The 25,887-nt window shown below is 34.7% G+C and overlaps 2 protein-coding genes across 2 annotated transcripts; both read right to left on the minus strand.

Annotated features, from left to right (window-relative positions):
- Positions 1 to 16,835: 16,835 nt before the first annotated feature.
- On the minus strand, positions 16,836 to 17,277 carry LOC131806854 (probable insulin-like peptide 3). The gene is made up of 2 exons (XM_059131651.1): positions 17,104 to 17,277; positions 16,836 to 17,044 (listed from the first exon to the last, which is right to left on the minus strand). Exons 1-2 carry the CDS (start codon positions 17,261 to 17,263, stop codon positions 16,836 to 16,838), a joined length of 369 nt encoding a protein of 122 aa, XP_058987634.1. The 5' UTR covers positions 17,264 to 17,277.
- An 8,182-nt stretch (positions 17,278 to 25,459) lies between these two features.
- Positions 25,460 to 25,887, minus strand: LOC101889921 (probable insulin-like peptide 3). Its single transcript, XM_005182176.2, has 2 exons — positions 25,728 to 25,887; positions 25,460 to 25,668 (listed from the first exon to the last, which is right to left on the minus strand). Exons 1-2 carry the CDS (start codon positions 25,885 to 25,887, stop codon positions 25,460 to 25,462), a joined length of 369 nt encoding a protein of 122 aa, XP_005182233.2.

Below are 25,887 nucleotides of genomic sequence, written 5' to 3' on the forward strand. Positions count from 1 at the left end.
GAGAATAATGTAACTAAAATCATTAAAATACCGAATATAGGGAGGTACCGATATTTAGGGGCTATTCGAAAACCTGGACCTGCATTGACAATTTTCTGTAATAGACTGTAGTACTCATTAGGAACTTCAAATACCAAATTTGAAACAAAAAAACACAATGCCGAATATAGCGAGGTACCGTTATAAGAGGCTATACGAAGGCCTGGGAGTGGATTCTTGTTCTATGAAAATATGAAATGAAAAATATTTTCTCTATAAAATTTTTCATTTGACATTTCTTTCCTTTATAAAAGTTTTCATTGAAAACTTCAAATACGAAATTTTAAAAAAACTGCTGTAAATAATGTGGCTGCAATCATCACAGGCTGTAGTACCCGTTACGAATTGTAAATACGAAATTTCATAAAGTTACGGTATATAATGTAGCTTAACTCCTCAAAATAACGAATATAGAGAGATACGGTTAGATGGGGCCTATCCGGTGGAAACCAAAAGTCCTGCATACGAAACACACGTTTGCGTAAAATTTGATCAACCTACTTCAATTCGTTCGGAAGCTAGAGTGATTGCCACAGACGGACAGGCAGACGAACGGATATCGCTAAATTGACATAGAATTTTATGCTAATCAAGATCAAGAATATACTCTTTGTGGGGTCTAAAATGCATATTTTGAGGTGTTACAAACGGAATGGCGAACCTAATATACCTTCCATACTATTGTGGAGGGTATAAAAAGAGAACTCAGAATATTTAGAATTTACAAATATTAACACCCCTCGTATTTACACTCTGATTGAGGAAAAGAAACACAAATTTGTGTCATAGGTCAAATGAAATTATTTGTTAAATCCTTAGGTTATTTAATACAATCTCACCAACATTTAAATTCGTTATTTTAATTTCAAATAATTTCCATTTGATTATCTTTCTGAACATCCATTGACAAAAACACGACAGCAAATTAATTATTTATTTGCAATTCATTCCAAATAACAATGACATATATACAAATATCGAATAACTTAATTACTAATATGTAAAATAATATATCTAAATATAAATAAATAAATGAATACATACATGTGTAACAGCATACACAACAACAATAATTTAAAATATATTCTATAGAATATTGAATTACTTATAATATTAGGCATTATGAGAAAATCTTATTTGTAACGCATATAAATATGTAAAAATAAAAACAATTACAACAACTAAAAACCAAAAAAAAAAAAAAAACAAAATATGAGACGGTCATAATGCTTGAAGTACCAATGTCCGCACCACTAAACAAATGTGTGTATAATAAAAAAAACAACATTTATTTCAATCCCTACAATGTATGTTTCTGTATGTATATTTAACCATTTGTGTGTAAGTGTAAATGAAATGACATTAGCATTTATTACTCCAATGAAAGAAAAATAAAAATAAAAAAGAAACGTAACCGGATTGCAACTTCAGCTCGACAGATCGTCCGAATTAAATCAGCTTTTTTGATTGCATTCACAGAGTTCAACTATTCGATCTAGTCGAGTTTAGGCTGAATCCTTAATTCAATTGGCTTAGACTAAGTCTTATACTATACGTGTATACAAAATAAAACTAATTATAAAAAGAAATAAATTAATAAAAAAAAATAATTTCAATGAATAAACCAATTAAAGTGCGTTTTTATTAAAAAAAAAACAACTGGCTGGATAAAGGTAATTGGGTGATATGAGATTTTGGAGGATAAGGAACTATTCGAAATTGTCCAAACTATGCAGATTGTATACCTTCCCCTTTTTGTGCACCCAAAAATGGTAAAATTACAAAATTATTACAATGAGAATGGAGCATCTGATTAGGTTGAAACTTTACACCTCACAATATTTATACCCTACACAACAAGGTGGTCAGGGTATTATGTCTTTGTGCATTTGTTTGTAACAGGCAAAAGGAAACGAGATAGACCCATGGTTCATTTTGATGATCTGCATAGAATCACTTTCTGAGTTGATTTATGCATGTCAGTCTGTCTGTCCGTCCGTCCGTCTGTCCATGTGTTCTTGTGCACAAAATGCATGTCGCATTTATTATCCGATTGAGATGAAATTTTCCAAACAACATTTTTTTTGGCCCAAGGACGAACCCAATTGAAATTGGAAATAATCGGTAAAAATTTAGATATAGCTCCCATATATATCTTCGTCCGATTTGCCTTTTATTGTGCACCAAACGTGTAATATCAGTCTGAATAGTATGGAATTTTGCACGTACGATCAGATTGGACCTGAAAATAAGTATTCCAAATTTGATCGAAATCGGTTCAGATATAGCTATAGCTCCCATAAATATTGTTCATCCGATTTGTTTTTTTTTTTTTTGTCTTCCGCAGCCGTAATATGCACTCTGTAACAACAATATACCACCTTTATAACAGATCTTGTGTTGATAGAAATATTGAGATGTGCCAAGTCTAAATGGAATCGGATGTTAATTTGGCATTTCATGAGCTTCATGGGTATTCAAAATTTCGACACTTTATGGGGGAGATACCAGAAGGGGTGACCGATACATCCCATGTTAACACAAGATCTTGGGTTTATAAAAATATTGGAATACGTGAAATTTGAAGACGTTCGGATCCTTACATCGCATGTTATAAGAGTTATAATTATTCAAAATGTTGTCCCTTTGTGGGGGAGGTACTTGATGGAGTGGACCGATATTGTGCAGAATTTTTTTTTTTTTTTTGAAATATTGACATTTTGTGGGGAAGGAGTGGACCGATACATTCCATTTTCACACTAGACCTTGGGTTAATAAAATTATTGGGATGAGTGAAATTTGAAGACTATCGGACTCTTACATCACATTTTATAAGAATTTTGACCGTTTGTGGGGGAGTGGAGTTGATTTATGCATGTCAGTCCGTCTTTCCGTTCGTCCGTCTGTCCATGTATTCTTGTGCACAAAATTCAGGTCGCATTTATTATGCGATTAAGATGAAATTTTCCAAACAACATTTTTTTTTGGCCCAGGGACGAACCCAATTGAAATTGGAGATAATCGGTAAAAATGTAGATATAGCTCCCATATATATTTTCGTCCGATTTGCTTTTTATCGTGCAATAAACGTGTAATATCAGCCCGAATAGTATGGAATTTTGCACATACAGCCGAATTAGGCCTGAAAATAAGTGTGCCAAATTTGATCGAAATCGGTTCAGATATAGCTATAGCTCCCATGTATATTGTTCATCCGATTTGTTTTATTTTTTTTTTGTCCCCCGCAGCCATAATATGCACTCTGTAACAACAATATTTGGGGAAATATATCAAATGCAGCTTATATATACCTTTGTTAAATTTTATCGAGATCGGTTCAGATTTGGATATAACTCCCATATATAACTTCTTCCGATTTACCTTTTATTGTGCACCAAACGTCTAATATTTGCCCTAATGGGATGGAATTTGACACATACGTCCGAATTGAGTCTAGAAGGTAGTATGCCAAATTTGGTGAAGATCGGTTCAGATATAGCTATAGCTCCCATAAATATTGTTCATCCGATTTGTTATATTTGTTACCCACAGCCGTAATATGCACTCTGTAACAACGATATTCATGGAAATATATCAAATACAGCTCAGAAATACCTTTGCCAAATTTTATCGAGATCGGTTCTGATTTGGATATAGCTCCCATATATATCTTTATCCGATTTCAAATTAATTTTGCACCAAATGGCAATACAAGTCCGAATTTAAAAGATACAAATGCTTCGCCATATTTAGTCCTTTGAATTTAAAATTATAATTATAATCATAGGGTGTATGATTGAATTCTCCCATAAAAACTTAATTGTTATGTGGAGCTCAACTAAATTAGCAAAGTGGTGTAGGGTATCCTAAAATCGGCCCTGCCCGACTTTAGGACTTTCTTTATTGGTTTTATGATATATATATTGGAAAATTGCCAAGATCGGACCACTCCTTCCGGCACCTCCCTCACAAAATTCGAAGTTTAATATCCCCTGGAATTTATAGGAAGTAAACGATTTGGTGATATTTGTATCAGACGGAAATCATGTGGGAAAATCGACAATATACGCCCAATATTTCTGCTACCTCCACCACAAGGTGTCGAAATTTTGAACAATATAAGTGATTCCAATATTCCGACAAAATCGATAAAATAAAACATAACAAGTTTAGATGTACACCCTCAGCCAATATTTCGACTTCTGCTATGAATTTTCAAACTGACATATATGTATAAAATTTGAAGAGAGTTGGAGGCTTGTGTTGATGAAAATATTGAGATGTACCATGTCTGGAATGGAATCGGATGTTGATTTCGCTTTTTATGAATTTCATGGGTATTCAAAATTATGAGCGTTTGTGGGGGAGGTAGCAGAAGGAGTGGACCGATATATTCCCTCTTACTACCAGATCTTATAAATAGTAGGATGTGTGAAATTTGAAGACAATCAGACTCTTTCATCATATATTTTAAGAGTCAAAATTATTCAAAATTTTGACCATTTGTGGAAGATGCACTTGATGGAATGGATCAATATTATCCATTTTGGCACGAGACCTAGAACTGACGCGAATAGTGGGATATGCAAAATTAGAGCAAACTTAGATTATTGCTTCCCTTTCTGTGCAGTTAAAGTTTTTTTTTTTTTCAAATTTTGACCTTTTGTGGGGGAGGTACCATAAGGAGTGGACCGATTTTGTTCATCTTAACACCAGACCTTGAGTTAATATAAGTATTGGGATGTGTGAAATTTGAAGACAATCGAACTCTAACATCACATTTTATGAGAGTTGTAATTATTCAAAATGTTGACCATTTGTGGGGGAGATACCAGAAGGAGTGGGCCGATATTGTCCATTTTCACACCTGACCTAGCACTGACGCAAGTATTAGGATAAGTTGGAGCAAAATCAGAATATCCTTTCTCTTTCCGCGCAAAAAATATATTTTTAGAAAATTTCGACCTTTAAACCGTTATTTTGACTAGGCACGTTTTTGCCGTATCAAAGGATATATACCCTCTGTAGCCATATGGCTGAGGGTATAAAAAATGATTGTAGAAATTAGCGAGAGCATGTGATTTGGCTGAAACTTGGAACATCGTAATATTTATATCGGATGTGAAAACAACATCACTCCGATACATTTCCTACAAAGGATAAAACTCGGCTCTCTGATATATTCTCCACAAAAAAGTTAACATTTAGAAGAAAAAGAAAATTAATAGAATATGAAAGTAGAGCTAAAAAGAAAGACATATGTATCGGCGTTCTGAAAGTTTACATAAAAAATAACCGAAATGGAGGAGACAAGTCCCCCCCCCCCCCCCTTTTCCACATTTTTGGAGATTTTCGGATTAAGATTTCTAGGAATGCTTGCATTTTTGGACAAATACGTCGAGAAATATGGCAAAAAAATCATCGAATATCGGGAGGAATCGTTATATGGCGGCCGTATCAAAACGTAGACCTATATGTACAATGTTCCTATGTTTCGCCACTGAAGCCAGAATCTTTTATGACTTACAAAAACCAATTTTTGGACAAATCTGTGGGAAAATGTGGCAAAGATCATCAAAACAATGAATATCGGGAAGTACCGTTATATGGGGGCTATACAAAAACGATACAATACAAATTGCTCTGCCAAAGTTTGAAGCTCTACGTCAAATATTGTGGGCGTATATTTAGGAATGTTACAAACGGATTGTCAAATTAATATACCCTCCTTTTCAAGGTGGAGAGTATAAAAACCCTGGGAAAATTAGCAAATGTTGTTAAGGCCCTTATATAGTTTTGAACATAAATATACAAGGGATCTCTATAATTTGAGATATATTTCGCAATATTTAGGATATAACTTTGAAATTTGAAAGAGATCTGTAGAATACATTCAGAACCTTTGGCACATAAAATCTGTCATATCGGTCCACTTTTTGGAACAAGGATAACTCCGATTTGAAGTATTTCTTAAATTTGTCCATGTTTTCCACTTAATTTTTCCAAATATTGAAAATTTTATTTATATACGTTATACGTTGAGTTAATTCAAGGGTCTTCGCCATAAGATAAGTTAACGCCAAATCTATTGAGAAACATGACAAAGACCCTTTCAATAACTAAAATCGGGGGTATGATTATATAACTGTTTTCTGCGGCCCCAAAAGCTAAAGAAACAAGTTAAAAAGTATCAGTCGATATTGCCGGCAGATATATACCCTAAGCATGTGTTCGATTATTTAAAAATAATTTGACTAGTGTTACAATTACCCCAAAATATGATATAAATATTCCGACTTTCCTGGTATGGATCATATCAGCTCACTCCTTCACTTTTATATGAGATATGTAATAATTTTTAGAAAATGTTACTATGTGCGTGATGTACAATATAGAGTCTACCGAAATATTCCACTTTTGTACTCCATCTGATACAAATAAAAACAAGTAAGCAAAGGCTATAGTCGTGCGGGGCCGACCATGTGATACCCTACAACATTGCAATATATAAGAAGCTTTATCGATTTTGAAATTATGTCAAAGAGCACTGCCCAGATATTACCCTTCGCATTTTGACCAGGGACATTTGCCCAATATTTACGCACTCCGAAATGCTGTTGGTTGTAGTGGTCCATTTTACAGCTTAATCCAATCAATCCAGAATTCTTCCCTGTCCTTAACTTTCTGCGCAGGCATGTTGATTGGCTTCAATTGTGTGATCAGGATTTTTTTTTCTGTTTTTGGTTCATTTGAACCTCTAAATATTTTGCGATCATCTCCAAAAGCAAGTGGCCCCTCTGTGTTTTCAAATTTAGACTCATATATATGATTTGCTTGGCTTTGCTTTATTTGGCTATATTCGTTAACGAAATCAGCATATTTGTGTATTTCGGATATTATCTGTAAGTAATGTTGGTATTTTTTCGCACAAAAGTAGTGGTCTACCCGCTGTTCTACCCGCTGTCCTAAACTCTAAGTTCATGCGAGACTTTGTGTCCTTTAGTTTCTATTTGTACCTTTATCACGGCTGCAAAATCAGGGACCCGTTCGTCTATTTGTGATTTCGTCGGGATTAAAAATATTCGCGGTTTAATGGAAATTTTGCCTTTAATTTAACACAAATGTTATGGTCTATTTTACCCACTAAATATTACCCGATGAACATCAAAATTGGAAGACTTCTAGCCACCCCTAAGTTCTAGCTCCATGCTAACTTCTGCTTCGATTGGTCCATAATTGCGACCTGTAGAGCAGCTACAAAATCAAAAGATTTTTCAGTTTTTGGTCCATTTCAACCCCTAGATATTATGTGGCCCTATCCCCACCTTCATTCTAAATTTCGTGAAGATCGGGCCATAATTGCGACCTGTAGAGTGATTACAAATTTACATGGACAGACGGACGGACGGACATACATAGCTAGATCGACTCAGCTCGGCGAGATAGGAAGATCCATATATACTTTCCTATGTGGGAAAATATTTGAGCATAGCAAGTAGTAAAGAATTGCTAAATTGTTTTGAAAGTTATGACAGATATAATTATTGAAAATTATCACAACAGATCTTGTGTTGGCAAAAATATTTGTATGTGTGAAATTTGAAGAGAGTTTGATGTTTATTTCGCTTTATTTGAGCGTTTTGTTTTCAAAATCTTGAACCCTATGTATGGGGGAGAAGAAATGGTTCAATCTATACCACCTTTATAACAGATCTTGTGTTGATAGAAATATTGAGATGTGCCAAGTCTAAATGGAATCGAATGTTAATTTGGCGGTTCAAGAGCTTCATGGGTATTCAAAATTTCGACACTTTGTGGGGGAGGTACCAGAAGGAGTGACCGATACATCCCATGTTAACACAAGATCTTGGGTTTATAAAAATATTGGAATACGTGAAATTTGAAGACGTTCGGATCCTTACATCACATGTTATAAGAGTTATAATTATTCAAAATGTTGACCCTTTGTGGGGGAGGTACTTGATGGAGTGGACCGATACTGTCCATTTTCGCACCTGACCTAGCACTGACGCAAGTATTAGGATATGCTAAGTTGGAGCAAAATCGGGTAGTCGTTTCTCTTTCTGTGCAAAAGATATATATTAAAATGTTGAACCTTTGTGGGGGAGCTACTTGATGGAGCGGACCGATATTGTGCAGAATTTTTTTTTTTTTTTTTGAAATATTGACATTTTGTGGGGAAGGAGAAGGAGTGGACCAATACATTCCATTTTCACACTAGACCTTGGGCTAATAAAATTATTGGGATGAGTGAAATTTGAAGACTATCGGACTTTTACATCACATTTTATAAGAATTTTGACCGTTTGTGGGGGAGTGGAGTGGACCGATATTGTCCATTTTTGCACCTGATCTAGATCTGATGAAAATATTAGGATTCGCAAAGTTCGAGCAAAATCGGATTGTCCTTTCTCTCTCTGTGCAATAAATTATTTTCCTTAAAAAATTTTGACATTTTGTGTGGGAGGTACCAGAAGAAGTGGACCGGTATCGCCCATCTCCGCACTCGATCTAAGTTCGACAAAAATATTACGATGTACCAAGTTTGGATCAAATCCAATACTTCCTTCGAGAGTTATCGTGCGCACCAGCCAGCCAGACAGACGGACGGACGGACATCGGTAGATCGACTCCAAATGTTCTGAAACGGATTTGGTCCAAAGAAACCTAGGCTCTAAAACCGTTATTTCGACTAGTCACGTTTTGACCGTATCAAATGATATATACCCTCTGTAGCCATATGGCTGAGGGTATAAAAAACGATACACCTAAAACGCACAGATTCCGAGGAATTTTAATGCGAAAATTTTCAAAAAAATTTGTTTACCTTCCGATGTAAACTTTCAACACGCCGATACACGAGCCTTCTTTTTAAGCTCTACTTCCATAATCTGGTACATTTTTTTTTTGGAATTATTTTAATTTTTTTTTATACCTAGTGTGTGCATGAATAATTCGTGGAATTACTAAAAGCTCGCAATATTGGCCCACATAGAGTGCATTTTTCCTTTTTCATTCATTATTTTCGCTCTACAAAAATACAAACCCCTTTAACATTTAGACAAATAAATACCCCTTAGACAAGTTAAGGCGACTTGCTTAAAGGCCTCCAAACGCGTAATTAACTTACTTATACATGTGTTTTACATAAATGTGTATTTTATTGCAGTATATATATTTAATTCGAATAAAAAATGTATTAAAAGCTCATAATGTAACATACCTATGTTATTTTATTACAATTCGCCAGCTGTTGCCGAAGGAAGCTAAATGTGAGCTACAAGGGAGGACACAACTTCAATAACACATATGTATGCACGTGTGTAAAACAAATGAAATGGCTTTTTAACAATGCCTAAAATCTGACGTATTTTTAATTTGACATCAAAACGTTTGTGTTTGTTAATTCCGAACTCGCGTGTTTTTTTTTTTTTTTTTTTTTTTTTTGCTGAAACAACAGCAATAACTTGGCTATTTGGTGTGCAATAATATAGCTTCCAAAATGCCCCCGTGGCGCTGGGGTAAAACAAATGTGTATTGTATAAATTGCAAAATATTTATGAACACTGATATATTAGTCGGAGCCAAACAAATTTTCCGGAAAAAACTCGAGTCCGATAACGACTAATAATATTTTTCGCTTCTTTTTTTCCCTGTGCGGTGTTTCCAATTATTTTCTAAGCCTGGATGCTTAAAATTTTTGAAAATAAATACGTCGTAAAATCTTGCAGCTATTTTTATTCCCTTCACCATAGTATGGAGGGTATATTAAATTTGTCATTCCGTTTGTAAGACCTCGAAATATACATTTTAGACCCCACATATATTCGTGATCAGCATAAAATTCTATGTCGATTTAGTGATGTCAGCCCGTCTGTCTGTCCATCTGTGGAAATCACTCTAGCTTCCGAACGAAATGAATTAGGTTGATAAAATTTTACTCAGATGTGTGTTTGTTCTGCAGGACTTTTGATATTGAAAATGAGATATTGAAATTAAAAATAGGTCCACATTTTGGTATAGCCCCACATATTACTATACCGAGAGGTATAAGTTTTTTTTTGTGGCTGCGTTAGTCTCATTTTTAATCCAAATTTGCTGTAAATTGGTAGCATATGTTCCCATTATGTAAGAAACATCCTTGTATAGAACTGTCAATGTGTGTATATGTTTTGATATAGTCCCTAAAAGCTGTATCTCCAAATATTCGGTATTTTGATGATTTGTGTTACACTTTTCACCGAAACTTGAAATTAGAAGTTTCTAATGGGTACTACATCCTATGACAGAAAATTACACATATAGATGCACGTCTTCATATATCCCGTATAGAACCGCACCTCCCTATACAGGGTGAGATAAAAAAAGCTGTAACAAAGTCAATAATTTTTACAAATTTTATTGAATGAAAGCAAAAAATGTCGGAAATAGCATCAAATTTTAGAATAAGTTTAGATTTGTTCGAATTCTTCAACTTTGGTACCAATTATGGCCTTAAAACGGCCAATGTAACACGCGCCCGAATTTAGTTTTGCGGTATTTTAGCCCATTGTCGGCGAAGCGCTTGCTTGAGGTGATAGACACGGTATTTTTGTGTCATATTAGTGCCATCCTTGCTTTCCAAAATACTCCAGACACAATGAATGCGGATTGGAATCCGGAGATATTGGTCGCCATTGTGCGCTAGAAATGAAGCGAGGAACCTCATTTTGTAACCATTCTTGGATAGCGTATGCTGAGTGCGATGGTGCTGAGTCGGAATGTTGGAATGTCCAAGGTCTGTAGCCAAAATGTTTGCGTGCCCAAGGCTTTAGTACACTCTCCAGAATATTTTCGTGATAATATTCGGCATTTATTCTGATGCCACGGTCGTTTAACTGGAGCGGAGCGCCATGTCCTGCGCTTGAGTTCTGGTGGCCTATCGAAGGAGCACATTTTCAGCTGACCTCTTTGGCAAGTAAGCACGATTATTTTGTTTGTTTACAAACTGCTGGACAACGAATGTTTTCTCATCGGAGACAACCAAATTCGCCAGTTCACCACTTTCGGCCAAGCGAAGCAACTCTTTAGCTCTTTTGAGTCTATTTTCTTTCTGTTGCGGTGTAAGTTCTTGAACTGTTTGGAATTTCAATGGCTTTACCCCGAGCTCATTTTTCAATATTTGCCGAATAGAATATGGCGATATGTTCAGCTCACGGGCCATTTTTCGGTCACGACGACGCAGATTTCGATCAAGTCGCTTCTTTACTTTTCGTGCCATATCTGCTTATGTTGCTGTTTCCTTCCGTCCACTTCCTTGGCGTCGAGATACGCTACCAGTATCATACGATGGTACGAGGAACAAAAGATTTTTCACATTTAAATGCTGGAGTGCTCTAACGATAGCCACTTGTGGTTTTCCAGCCAAATGTAAAGAAATCACACTATCACGCTTGAATTCCGTCACGAATAATTTTTTTTCTGGAAAATTTTTACCAAAATGCTTTTGTACGCTTGTAAACAATATAATGAGCTGTAACTGGCATAAAAAGAATAGAGTTCAGGTCATGGAAGAAACACACAATTGATTTATGATGATCGAACAATATTTAGCGGTTGAAATTGACCACATCTTTTGTGCGGAAAATAACGAATTTACCATTAGCAACAAATCTATATATATAAATGTAAGTTGTGTTAGTTACTACGCTTATAACTCAAGAACCGCTGATCTGATTTTAACGATTCATACGAATTCTGAATTGTCTCTTTTCCGAAAAGGATAATATTCAAAAAAATCGCGTAAAAATGTGATATATTAACATTTTCATTTTGACTTCTGAAATGTACAATCGTAATGTTTTATTTTGTATGTTTTTTTTCCATTTTGACTTACTTTTTTCGAATGTACATTTGTAGTGTTTTTTATAATATTTTTTTTTCTTTTTGATTCGAATATTAATACCAATTTATTTTGACTCGATTTCTTGAGAACTGAAATAGAAGCCGGGTTACATTGAAGTGTAGTACCAAATTATGTGGTGGCGAAAGGAAATAGATGTTATCGAAATAATTTAACGCGGTCACACCAAATTTAAGTCAAAATTTCTAAAAATCTTGAAAAAAGAGATCTCTGCAAAAATTCTCAAATCGGGGAAAAATTACATAAGGTATAACTAAAGAACGGCTTGACAATTCATACAATTTTGGAATGGTATCCAATAAAAATATTAATAAAAAATTTATTTTTGGTGTGATTTTTTTCAATTTGACATACTATATTGAAGTGAACATTTTTTATTGCCTTGAAATCTGAATGAATAATATTTAAAATAAAATGAGTGACCTACGTGGACCTACATCTTTCATATGGCAATAATCCGCCCAATGAGAACTCAAAATGCAATTCATTGGAACTGCAGTCAGTGAAATACCGAATATAAAGGGTGTAAAATGGTAGAGCGAATTGGACATTTAGGAAAAAAGAAAGAAATTCTTCCTAAACTTTCAAGATGTCTTAAATCGCTTTTGCAGGTCATGATATATGACCCCCGGATAAGGGTACAACCCTATTTCAAGTATTGTTTACATTTTAACCACATTTTTCTTACACTCATTTTAATTTGATAAGAAACCATCCTCGCAAAATATGATCATGTTTTGGTATAACCATCATATAATTTAAGCCATGTTCGGGGTCTTCGACATTTTTTTCATCTTTAGGCCTTTATTTGGCATCTTTGTTTCTAAGGGTGTAAAAACCTCTTCTCATAATATTTTCAATTTTCGGAGTAGAGTCCATCTTGGTCTTGACCACATTCATCAATTGATTTGGCTAAAAAATTGTATTTAGGCAACTCTGGGGTAGAGAATCGTCCCTCAGATAATTGTCCACATAGGCATTTATTCGAATATAGTTCTCACATTAGTGTACCCACAAATCCGCTTTCCTAACCAATGTTTGGTCAGAAAAGAAAATTTGATATACTATTGAATTTGAAACTCCAAAGAGAATATTGGTTGGGAACGTAGATGTGGGATTAACATCTACATGCCATAAACTCCGAAATATCAAATTGTGGCAGAAACATTAAAAAATCACGAATATTAATTTTTTTGTTCGTTATTGAATTATACTATGATGAAAAATATGGACTTTATGGGTTCTCCAACTCACAATTTAAATGACAAAAATAAATTAATTAATATTTCACGGTAATGGGTGTAAAAAAGCAATTATCTTTGACTATTTTGAAATCATTCCGCCCTCAATTATGAGGTGGACAAAACTAAATACCACGCAGCACGGTATTCTTAACATTGGAAATTCAATACCAAAAATTTAGCTGAGTTTTCACATGGGGCTATTATAGAAGTTCTATATCATACAGGTTTTTAACACTCAATTATAGCCTTAGGCTGAAAAATAAGATCAGGCTATTCAAAATATCTAAAACCGACGGTAGATTATTATCTACTAGCTGGCCCGGTCCGCGTTGCCGGCCCGTAGTTTTTGTCTATTATGCATATATTCCCAAGCATAATTATTCACAGATATGACTGATATAAGTGTTCACGTACAGGTCGATTTAAAGTGTTTTAAAATATCTGTACCCATTTTTAACCAGTGGGCTTCAATATTTAAACCGTGGGCTTCAACTGTGTGGATGTGCTATACAAATCTATTAAAAAGTATATATCAATCTTATCGCCATATAAGGGATCAAATTAATTTTTAATATGGTAAAAATCGTAGCAAAATCTTCCAGTCAAATGAGCAGTAATTTGGAATTTGCTGTATTTTGTATACTACATAATTGAGGGCTGAATGATTTAAGAATAGCCAAAGTTAATTACTTTTTTAAACCCATTAGCAACTTAGATTGTGCATTAGAGTCCTCATAAGTCCCCCTAACCATGTCAGTCTGTTTGTCCGCCAAAAGGTGGACTTGAGAGGGTATTATAACATGGATAAAAATTCTAAAATTTGTAGATATGTTGAAATTTTAGTGTAAGATTTTCACCCCCCTAATACGCATTATTAGCCAAATTCTTTGAAATGTGGTTAAATTAGGAGGTACCTTCTTTATATGGGCACTACTCCGAAACATCGACCTACATTGAAAACTTTCTTCTACCCCTTATAATCCAAGATGACAAATAGAGGCCAAATCAAAAATATAGCAGAACAATATAGCATGTCATAGCATTTCGCGTGATTTAAATAAGTAAAAATAGTTTTATCCACCTCATAATTGAGGGCAGAATGATAAGATGGGAATTAATTTTATTTGCCATTTAAATTGTAAGTTGGAGACCCCTTAAAGTCCATATTTTCATCATAGGATAATTCAATGATGATCAAACAAATATTCGGTCCCGTGCTACTTTCTTATATTTGTAATTTCTTCATGTTTCCACAATTTATTTCATATGGATGCACATCCCAAATCTACGTTCCCAACCAATATTCTCTTGGGGGTTAAAAATTCAATAGAATACAAAATTTTCTTTTCTGACCACACATTAGATGTGAAAGTGGACTTGGGGATACTCCAATGTGGGGACTTTACTTAAATAAATTCCTATGTGGCAATTATCTGTATGATGGTTCCCTACCCCAGGGTGGCATAAATAAATTTTTTTAGCCAAATCAATTGATGAATTTGGTCAATACCAATATGGGCCCTACTCTGAAAATTTCAAATTTTATGCGAAGAGGTTATCTACCCCCTTCGAAACAAAAATGTCAAATAAGGGCCAAAAAATGAAAAAAGTGGCCGGCCAAGACCCCAAAAATAACTTAAATCATAGATGGTTATATAAATATGAAATCGGGTTGTTCCCTTATCCATGAGTTATGATCGATATAAAGACCTGCAAAAGTGATTTTAGGTATTTTGAATGTTTGGGAAGAATTTCTGGAAGGATATAAAACCTTTTCTTACTAAAAGTCCCATTCGCTCTACTATTTTGCACCTTTTATTTCAATATTGGTATATTACTTATTATTCTCCCAAAGAATTTCGCATTTTGAGCTCTCATTGGACGGATCATTGTCACGCTTTGAAATGAGCCCCATTAACCTTTTTCGGTCATTTTTGTTTGTTTAAATGTGTTCGCATCTTTCAGCTAACCCACGATGTAGGTCCTGGAGTTGAAAGGTAGATGTCAGTTAACATCCTATTTCGCACTTATTTAATTTTTTTAGTGAAAAATTATTCTTTATTTTGTTCACAAAAAATCCACTGAATTCAATAAGATAATACAAATTGAAAAAAAAAAATTGACAAAAAAAAAGAATAACAAATTGAAAAAGTCTTCAACTTTTTCGCTGATTTTTACAGCAAATGTTTTAAGATCCTTCCTTACAAAGTTTGTCAATAGAATGTACTATTACTTTAAAATTCGATTCCATTGAAAATGTTTTTTTTTTTTGATTTTTGCAATGAGATCTCTTTTTCATGATTTTTCAGCGATTTAGAAAAAGTAATTATCTTTTAACTTTGGTGTGACCGCGTTAAATTATTTCGATATCATCTATTCCGTTTCGCCACCACATAATTCGCTACTACACTTCCATGTAACCCGCCATCAATTTCAGTTCTCAAGAAATCAAGTCAATTAAATAAATTGGTATAAATATTCGAATTCAAAAATAAAATATAAAAAAACACTACAAATGTACATTAGAAAAAAGTAAGTCAAAATGGAAAAAAATCATGCAAAATAAAACATTACTATTGTACATTTCAAAAGTCAAAATGAAAATGTTAATATATCACATTTTTACGCGATTTTTTTGGATATTATCCTTTTCGGAGAGTAGACAACTCCGAATTTGTGTGAATCGTTAAAATTAATCCAGCGGTTCTTAAGTTATACGCGTAGTAACTAACACAACTTACATTTATATATATAGATTATAATTTTTCCCATGAATGTTTATTTCTATTTAGAAATTACTATGGAGTTATTTTACTTATAATAAAAATTGTGCCGCTTTCATAATTCTATAATGCTTAAAAAAATATGCATTATAGACTAAAAGTAGGGGCCGGCAACGCGGACCGGGCCAGCTAGTAACAAATAATTCTGATACCTAAAGTCAATTCCTGGCGAAGTGGTTTACTCTTAAAAAGAAAACTCCTGACCCTAATTGGATTTCTCTAACTAATTTTTGAGTTACCGAAATCAGTCTGTAGCATTAACATAATTTTGCTAATTAACGAGATTTGTCGGTGAGTTAGCGACGAAATCAAAGTAGTCTCTAAGACCTAGCGATGGATACCAATGTTGTCAACTTTAACTTCTTTTTTATATGAAAATTTTGGATTTCAAAATTAACAATTTTTGTCGGTATCTCAAAAAAGAGTTAGAGGATCCCACTACTGATGTATTTCGTCAGGTGCCGGTTATATAATTCTTATTATTACACAAAATTCATGAAATATACTTTCAAGAACATTTCAGTTGTGTGGAAATTCTGCATAGTCTCGTATTTCCAAGCGAAAATCATAGTAACCAATCAAATGGACCAAAAACGAAATACCCCCCTAAACCATTACAATTCTGTTTCTAAAATTCCTTCAAACTGCAAAATTATAAGTCACAGTTTGTTGAAAGATACATTCATTTCAGTCAGTGACAAATGTTACACTTGTTGACTTGAAATACACAAACTCAAACGCCCAACTATATGATTTCATATGATTCCATAAATTTGTTCATTATTATCCTAAATTTCAATAGCATTTACAGGTTTTCCTAAGATAAGTTTTTACACAGTCAATAATTTAAAGACAATATCCGGCAATTTCATCCAGGGTGCAACCTTTTCGACAACATTCATCGTAGACTCCATTCAAATGACGTTGTCTGCGCGTTTTAGCCAGGCCATTCAATCCTTCGCCAGACAACATATCACTGAGCAGGGAGCCGGATTTAGTATGTACCTCATTGTCGATTTCATTCGATCCAATCACATCGAATAATCCATAATGAACTGCAAGGAAAAAAGTGTGTTAGACTTGTTTTACATCACGAAATTTTATATTATCTTACGTGGTCTTCCCATCGACTTTTTACTCATCTGCATGCCATAGAAACCATCCACACACACAGCGTCCAGAATCTGAACCAAATTTTGGCCACAGAAACGAGTTGCTGCCGATTGAATTTCATAGCAAAGGGCCAAAAATACAAGAGTACCTAGCAGTTTCATTGTAAGAGCTAATGAATTATTATTTAGTTCTAAGACTTGAAACACTCTGGTGACAAATGTGATTACTTAGAGATTATTTATAGTAAAATTAAATGAAATTTTAATTTACCTATTTAAGATATGTACATAAATATGAATAATTAGTTATGTATTTTGGAAATCATGACGACACACATGTAAAAATTTACATGTAAATTATTTCCAAATAGTCATGACGTATTTCAAGGTTATATTTTTCATATTTAGTACAACATTTTCGGACGCAGAAAAATAATAGACAAGGCTGCGAGTTTTTAAGAGCATGTAGTGTCAAACATATTATATCCACTATCATATGCGCAAAGCAAAAATTATCGACGTTTTAAATGTTTTCATCGCAAAGTGACTTAAATAGAGGGGATAGGTTTCATCCTTTCGACATTTTTTTATAGCCTCCACCATACATAGTATGGAGGGTATATTAAGTTCGTCATTCTTTTATAACTCATCGAAAAAATTTTAGACCTAACAAAGTACATATATATTCATGATCAGCGTAAAATTCTAAGACGAATTTTCGTCCATCTGTAGTAATCACGATACAGTTAAAACCAATTAAGATAAAAAGCTTATTTTGCACAGATCAGTCTTTTGTCTGTAGAAAGGTCATGTTCGAAAATGGGTTATATCGAAATTCGGTATTTCGATGAGTTTTGCCAATTTTTTTAATAGAATTGAATGAAATTCTACACAAGGAGTTTTTTGTGAGTACTTTCACTTGAAGTACTTTCACTTGCCCCGATAAACGGTATTTTGATGGTTTTAGCCACACTTTTCAATAAAATTGTCTAAAAGTCTATAGAGAAATTTTTTGATGGGTTTAGCCACACTTTTCATTGGAATTGTCTCAAATTGTCTAATATTCCTGGAAGAGAATTGTCTATATAGGTCCCCCATATCGTATAGCCCCCATACAACGGTACACCAACTCCCCCCAGCCTACGACAAAAGCCTATGACAAAAACTGTGTATGCAGGTCCACATCTTCCTATAACCTCCGTATTACAATACCCACTGATATCTGGTTTGATGATTTTAAGAACATTATTCACCGGAATTGTTTCAAATTTCGTATTTGCAGTTCGTAATAGGTACTGCAATCTATGACGGAAAATTGTCATTGTAGGTCTTCATATAGCCTACATATAACGGCACCTGCATTTTTTACCGGAATTGTTTCCAGTTTGGTGATATAGATACATTTTTACCGGGATTATTTCATTTTTTTACTTTTTATACCCTCAGTCATATGACTATAGAAGGTATACACAATTTGATACGGTCAAAACGTGCCTAGTCGAAATAATGGTTTTAGACCCTAGGTCTCTTTGGACCAAATCCGTTTCAGAACATTTGGAGTCAATCTAGCGATGTCCGTCTGTCTATCTGGCTGGCTGGTGCGCACGATAACTCTCGAAGGGAGTATCCGATTTGATCCAAACTGGGCACATCATAATATTTTTGTCAAACCATCTCCGAAGGGCAATATCGGTCCAGTCCTTCTACAAAGACCTAAAATGGTAAAGACTAGACAAAATGCATTCTGAGCAAATGGTTTATGGCTATACTACCCTGAATAACAGCTCATGACAGAGGCATGTTAATATAAACAAGTAAAAAAGCAGTAAGTTCGGCCGGGCCGAACTTTGAATACCCTCCACCATTTGGAACGAATTAGAAAATTTTCAAAAAAAAATAAAATCCATTAAAAATTCTTTTAAAATCTTTAAAATATCTAATATAAAAAGGTGCCGATATGTGGGGATATACGATATTGTGGACCTATAAAGTCAAATCTATGTCTGCGTGTAAAGTACTCAAAAGGAACTCCTAGTGTGGATTTCCAAAATACCGAATATCGTGAGGTATCGTTATATGGGAGCCATACGTTATCGTTAACCTATATAGAGAATTCTCTGTCGGGGGGTAAAGTGCTCACAATGAACCACTTGTGTACAAAGAACCCCTTGTGACCATTCCGTTGAAAAATATGGCTTAAAACATCAAAATACAGAATATAGGGGGTACCGTTATATGAGGGCTATACGATATCGTGGACCTTTATAGATAATTCTCTGCCGAGGTATAAAGTACCCACAAGGAACTCCTTGTGTGGATTTTCAGACAATTCCGATGAAAAATGTGGTAAAAATCATAAAAATACCGAATATCGGGGGTACCGTTATATGGGCGCTATACGATATGGTGGACCTATATAGATAATTCTCTCTCAGGGGGTAAAGTACTCACAAGGAACTACTTGTGTGGATTTTAAGACAATTCCATTGAAAAATGTGGCTAACATCATCAAAATACCGAATATCGGGGGGGTACAGTTATATGGGGGATATACGACATCGTGGACCTATATAGACAATTCTTTTTTAAGGGGTAAAATGTACACAAGGGACTCCTTTTGTGGAATTTCAGACAATTCCATTCAAAAATGTGGCTAAAATCATCAAAATACCGAATACCGTGGAGGTCCCGTTATATGGGGGCTATACGATATTGTGGACCTATATAGATAATTCTCTGCCGAGGTATAAAGTACCCACAAGGAACTACTTGTGTGGATTTTCAGACAATTCCATTAAAAAATGTGGCTAAAATAATCAAAATACCGAATATCGGGGGTACCGTTATATGGGGGCTATACGATATCGTGGACCGATATAGTCCACCTTCGAACTTGACCTGCCTGCAGACAAAAGAGAGATCTGTGAAAAATTTTAGCTTCCTCTCTTAATTCTTTTAGACTGTAGCGTGATTACAAAAGACGGACGGACAGGGCTAAATCGTCTTAGAATTTTACGCTGATCAAGAATATATATACTTTGTTGGGTCTAAAATGATTATTTCGATGAGTTACAAACGGAATGACGAACTTAATATACCCTCCATACCTTTTTTGGTGGAGGGTATAAAAACACAATTATAGAAAAGAATGACAAACAAAAGTTTGGATAATCCAAAATATTGGTTTCAAAATTCTATTCCATATACCTTCCCAAATAATTGCATACTGCCTTAGCGGTTTAAATTGCTTAACATTGGTAACTATGTTGTTACGATATCATAACAACAGAGTTATTTTTCACAGGGTTGCCATATTTTGACTCTGTCTTGTCCCATCTTTATACTTCTATGTCTTTGCTTTCTAGTACCTCCCCCACAAAAGGTCGAAATTTTCAAAAAATATATTTTTTGCACAGAAAGAGAAATGATAATCCGATTTTGTTCCAACTTCGCAAATCCTAATGTTTGCCTCAGTGCTAGATGAGGTGTGAAAATTGACAATATCGGTCCACTCCATCAAGTACCACCCCCACAAATTGTCAAAATTGTGAATAATTACAACTCTTATAAAATGTAATGTAAGTGTTCGATTGTCTTCAAACTTCACACATTTCAATATTTATATTAACCCAAGGTCTGGTGTTAAGATGGACAAAATCGGTTCACTCCTTCGGGTACTTCCCCCACAAAAGGTCGAAATTTTCAAAAAAAATTTTGCACAGAAAGAGAAAGGATAATCCAATTTTGCTCCAACGTTGTTAATCCCAATGTTTGCGTCAGTGCTAGGTCAGGTGTGAAAATTGACAAATCGGTTCACTCCATCAAGTACCTCCCCACAAATTGTCAAAATTGTGAATAATTACAACTCTTATAAAATGTGATTTAAGAGTCCGATTATCTTATAATTTCACACATCCCAATATATATATTAACCCAAGGTCCAGTATTAAGATGGGCAAATTCCTGCACAGAAAGGGAAGCAATATTCTAATTTTTCTCTAGTATTTGCGTCAGTTCTACGTCTCGTGATAACATTGGCCCACTCCATCAAGTGACAAGATCTGGCAGTAAGATGTAATATATCTGTACACTCCTTCTGCTACCTCCCCCACAAAGGGTCAAAATTTTGAATATCCATGAAGTTCATAAAAAAGGAAATCAACATCCGATATTATTCCAGACATGGTACATCTCAATATTTCCATCAACACAAGATCTGTTATAACGATGGTAGAGACCGGACCATTTCTCTTGCTACCTGCCCCACATACGTTCAACATTTTGAAAAACATAACGCTCAAAGAAAGCGAAATAAGCATCCAACTCTCTTCAAATTTCACTCATACAAACATTATTGCAAACACAAGATCGATGATTATTTTGGTGGAAAATGTTAAGGCTCAAGCGAGCCATAAAAGGGGCCTTTGACGATCCTTTTTTTCATTAAATTTAATATCCAAACAATTTTTCAACACCATCGATTGAAAAACCCTTGAAATAACTGAAATGAGTATCTATAAATGTGGGCTGTATCAAAACGTGCACGTCTATTTTTTTCTATTTGGCCTAAATTTGGCGAAAATGGAAAATATAACTAAAACCTAAAAATACTTGGAATCGGGATTGACCCTAAAGCAGGAATTATACCAATAAATTAACCGACATGACTCATTTTTATACCCTCAGTCATATAGCTAAAGAGGGTATATAGAATTTGATACGACAAAAAAACATGCCTTATCGAAATAACGTTTTTAGACCCCAGGTCTCATTTGGAGTCGATCTGGGGTCTCCGTCCGTATGTCTGTCTAGCTGGTGCGCATGATATCTCTCAAAGGGAATATTCGATTTGATCCAAACTTGGTATATCGTAATATTATTGTCAAACTTAGATCGAGTTCGGATATTGGCAATATCCGTCAACTCTTTCTGGTACCTCCCCCACAAAAGGTCAAAATCTTCAAATAAAATATTTTACCGTATAGAACGAGAAAGGATCATTCAATTTTGTGCAAACTTTGCAAATCCCAATAATATCATCAGTATTAGGTACGACAGGAAAATATCGGCTTACTCATCAAGTACCTCCCTCGCAAATGGTCAAAGTCTTGAATAATTTTATCAATAATAAATGTTACCTTGCAACATTTATATCTAAATTATTCCAGATTCGAAATGGACAATATTGGCCCACTTTTTCGGAACTTCCCCCATAAAGGTTAAACAGTATGAATAATCATAACGCAAAGCTAGGAATATTTGGGGACATAACAAAAGTTGTTTGGCCCAAGGACAAACCCTGCTAAAACTGGTGAGAATCGGTTAAAATTTACGTCCAAATTTACGTATAGCTCTCATATATTTTTTCAATCGATTGTGTGCAAAATGACCTGAATTTTGGTACATCCGACCAAATTCAGTCTAAAAGCAAGTACATCAAATTTGGAGAAAATCGGTCCAGGTATAACTATAGCTCCCATACATATGTTTCATCATACTGGGGTTTTCAAGTCTCTGACATGCGTAATATGCATTCCACAATAGTTATATTCGATACCGGGCTTCGAAAATAACTCTACCAAATTTTATCGAGATCGGTTCAGATTTTTATATAGCTTCGATATACATCTTCATCCGATTTTATGGCTATTGTTCACCATATACAGGGTGAGATTAAAAAACTGAAAACCACTTCAGAATGCTTTCATTTCTAAGCCACTCGTCCGACATCTGTTAAAATTATTCCAGTGACAGTTAATTATATGATTTCTTGAGAATTTTCCTTAAAAAAAAAATTATTCGTGATGGAATTCAAGCGTGATAGTGTGATTTCTTTATATTTGGCTGGAAACCCACAAGTGGAGCACGTTAGAGCACTCCAGTACTTAAATGTGAATAAATATTTTGTGTCTCGTACCATCGTTCGTTACCGTAATACGTAAAAATGAACTCGGTGAAAAGCCATTGCAGTTCCAAAAAGTGCAAGAACTTACACCGCAACAGAAAGAAAATGGACTCAAGAGAGCTAAAGAGTTGCTTGGCCGAAAGTGGTAAACTGCCGAATTTGGTTTTCATCGATGAGAAAACATATTTACTTGCCAAAGAGGTTAGCTGAAAATGTGAACCTTCGGTTGGATACCAGAACTCAAGCGCCGGCCATGGTGATGATGTGGGCCGCCATAACAGCCGATGGTCGCTCTCCGCTTGTATTAATCGACCGTGGCATCAGAATAATTGCCGAATATTATCGCGATAATGTTATTGAGGGCGAATTAAAGCCTTGTGCACGCAAATATTTTGGCCGCAGACTTTGGACATTCAGCACGTGCCACAATAGAATGGTTACAAAATTAAGCTCCTCGCTTCATTTCCAGCGCACAATGTTCACCAAAATCAACGGATACCAATCCGTTGGACTACTGTGTCTGGAGTATTTTGGAAAGCAAGGTTGGCATAAAGAATACAAATAAAGTGTCGATCACCTCAGGCAAGCGCTTCGCCGGGAATGGGTCAAAATACCGCAGAGCAACATTCGGGCAAGGTGTAACGCTTTCATTGGCCGTTTGAAGGCCATAATTCGTGTTAAAGGTGACCAATTCAAACAAATCTAAACTTTTTCTAAAACTTGACATTTTCTGCTTTCATTCAATAAAATAAAAAAATAAAAAAAGTAAAGAAAGTCTTAAAGTCGGGCGGGCCGACTTTATGATACCCTACATGACTTCGCTAATTTAGTAGAGCACCGCATAACAATTAAAATTTTTATGGCAGAATTCAATCATACACGCTATGATTATAATTATAATTTAAAGTTCAAAGGACTAAATATGACGAAGCATTTGTATCTTTTAAATTCGGACTTGTATTGCCCATTTGGTGCGAAATTAATTTGAAATCGGATAAAGATATATATGGGAGTTATATCCAAATCGGAACCGATCTCTATAAAATTTGTCAAAGATATTTCTGAGCTGTATTTGATATATTTCCCTGAATATCGTTGTTACGGAGTGCATATTACGGCTGTGGGTAACAAATATAGCAAATCGGAAGGACAGTATATATGGGAGCCATAGCTATATCTGAACCGATCTTCACCAAATTTGGCATACTACCTTCTAGACTCAATTCGGACGTATGTGTCAAATTCCATCCCATTTGGACAAATATTAAACGTTTGGTGTACAATAAAAGGTAAATCGGACGAAGTTATATATGGGAGTTATATCCAAATCTGAACCGATCTTGATAAAATTTAGCAAATGTAATGTATTTCTGAGCTGCATTTGATATATTTCCCCAAATATTGTTGTTACAGAGTGCATATTACGGTTGCGGAGGGCAAAAATAACAAATCGGATGAACAATATATATGAGAGCTAAAACTATATCTGAACCGATTTCGAACAATTTTGGAATTTGGTTGTATGTTCCAAATTTGGTTGTAAATTCAATACTATTCGGGCTGATATTACACATTTGGTGCACAATAAAAGGCAAATCGGACGAAGATATATATGGGAGCTATATCTAAATTTTTACCGATTATCTCCAATTTCAATAGGGTTCGTCCTTGGGCCAAACAAATGTTGTTTGGAAAATTTCATCTCAATCAAAAGCATTTTGTTCACAAGAATACATGGATAGACGGACGGACTGACATGCATAAATCAACTCAGAAAGTAATTCTATGGAGATCCTCAAAAGTAATTATGGGTCAATCTCGCTTCCTTCTCCATGTTACAAACAAATGCACAAAGACATAATACCCTTACCACCATGTGGTGTAGGGTATAAAAATATAAAAACTATGGCGTTTGACTTTGTTGCAGTTTTTTATCTTCTCACCCTGTAGTCTGTCCCGCCCCACCGTTGACCTTTCCTTATTGGTTAGCGGTCAGGACAGTTAAAATAGACCATCATGTGATTATTTGTTGAATAATTGATTTAATAAATTTATTTATTTTTTTTTTTTCATAATATAACAACCAAGCCGCATTAGGTCATAAACTAAATTATACAAACTCTTAAATGTCTTACTATAAAATTCACTAACAATTTTAAAAAACAACAACGTCTTAAATATCTCTCAATACTTATGAAAATTTGTGGATAAGTTCATTCGAATATTATCAAATATATGGATAACCGAGTCTCTGACCCACGAAAAAGATATTCCAATATAATTAGGGTAAAAATACCTATATTTTAAAAAATAATAAATAAATAAAGTTCAAGTGATCCGATCATAAACTCTCCTGACTTCTTTTTTTTTTTCATAAATTCATTATTATCCTAATTTTTTTTTCAATAATAGTAAGAGGTTTTACAAGGTATGGTTTTTACACAAGCAATCATTTAAAGACAATATCCGGCAATTTCATTCAGTGTGCAACCTTTTCGACAGCATTCATCATAGACTCCATTCAAATGGCGTTGTCTGCGAGTCTTGGCTAGACCATTCAATCCCTCACCAGACAACATATCACTGAGCAGGGAACCGGATTGGGGGTGTGGCTCATTGCCGATTTCATTTGATCCAATCACATCGAATAATCCATAATGAACTGCAAGGAAAAAAGTGTGTTAGACTTGTTTTACATCACGAAATTTTCTATTATCTTACGTGGTCTTCCCATCGACTTTTTACTCATCTGCATGCCATAGAAACCATCCACACACACAGCATCCAGAATCTGAACTAAATTTTGGCCACAGAAACGAGTTGCTGCCGATTGAATTTCATAGCAAAGGGCCAAAAATACTAGAGCACCTAGAAGTTTCAT

Source organism: Musca domestica, unplaced genomic scaffold (genome assembly GCF_030504385.1).
Source record: "Musca domestica strain aabys unplaced genomic scaffold, Musca_domestica.polishedcontigs.V.1.1 9, whole genome shotgun sequence".
NCBI lineage: Eukaryota > Metazoa > Arthropoda > Insecta > Diptera > Muscidae > Musca > Musca domestica.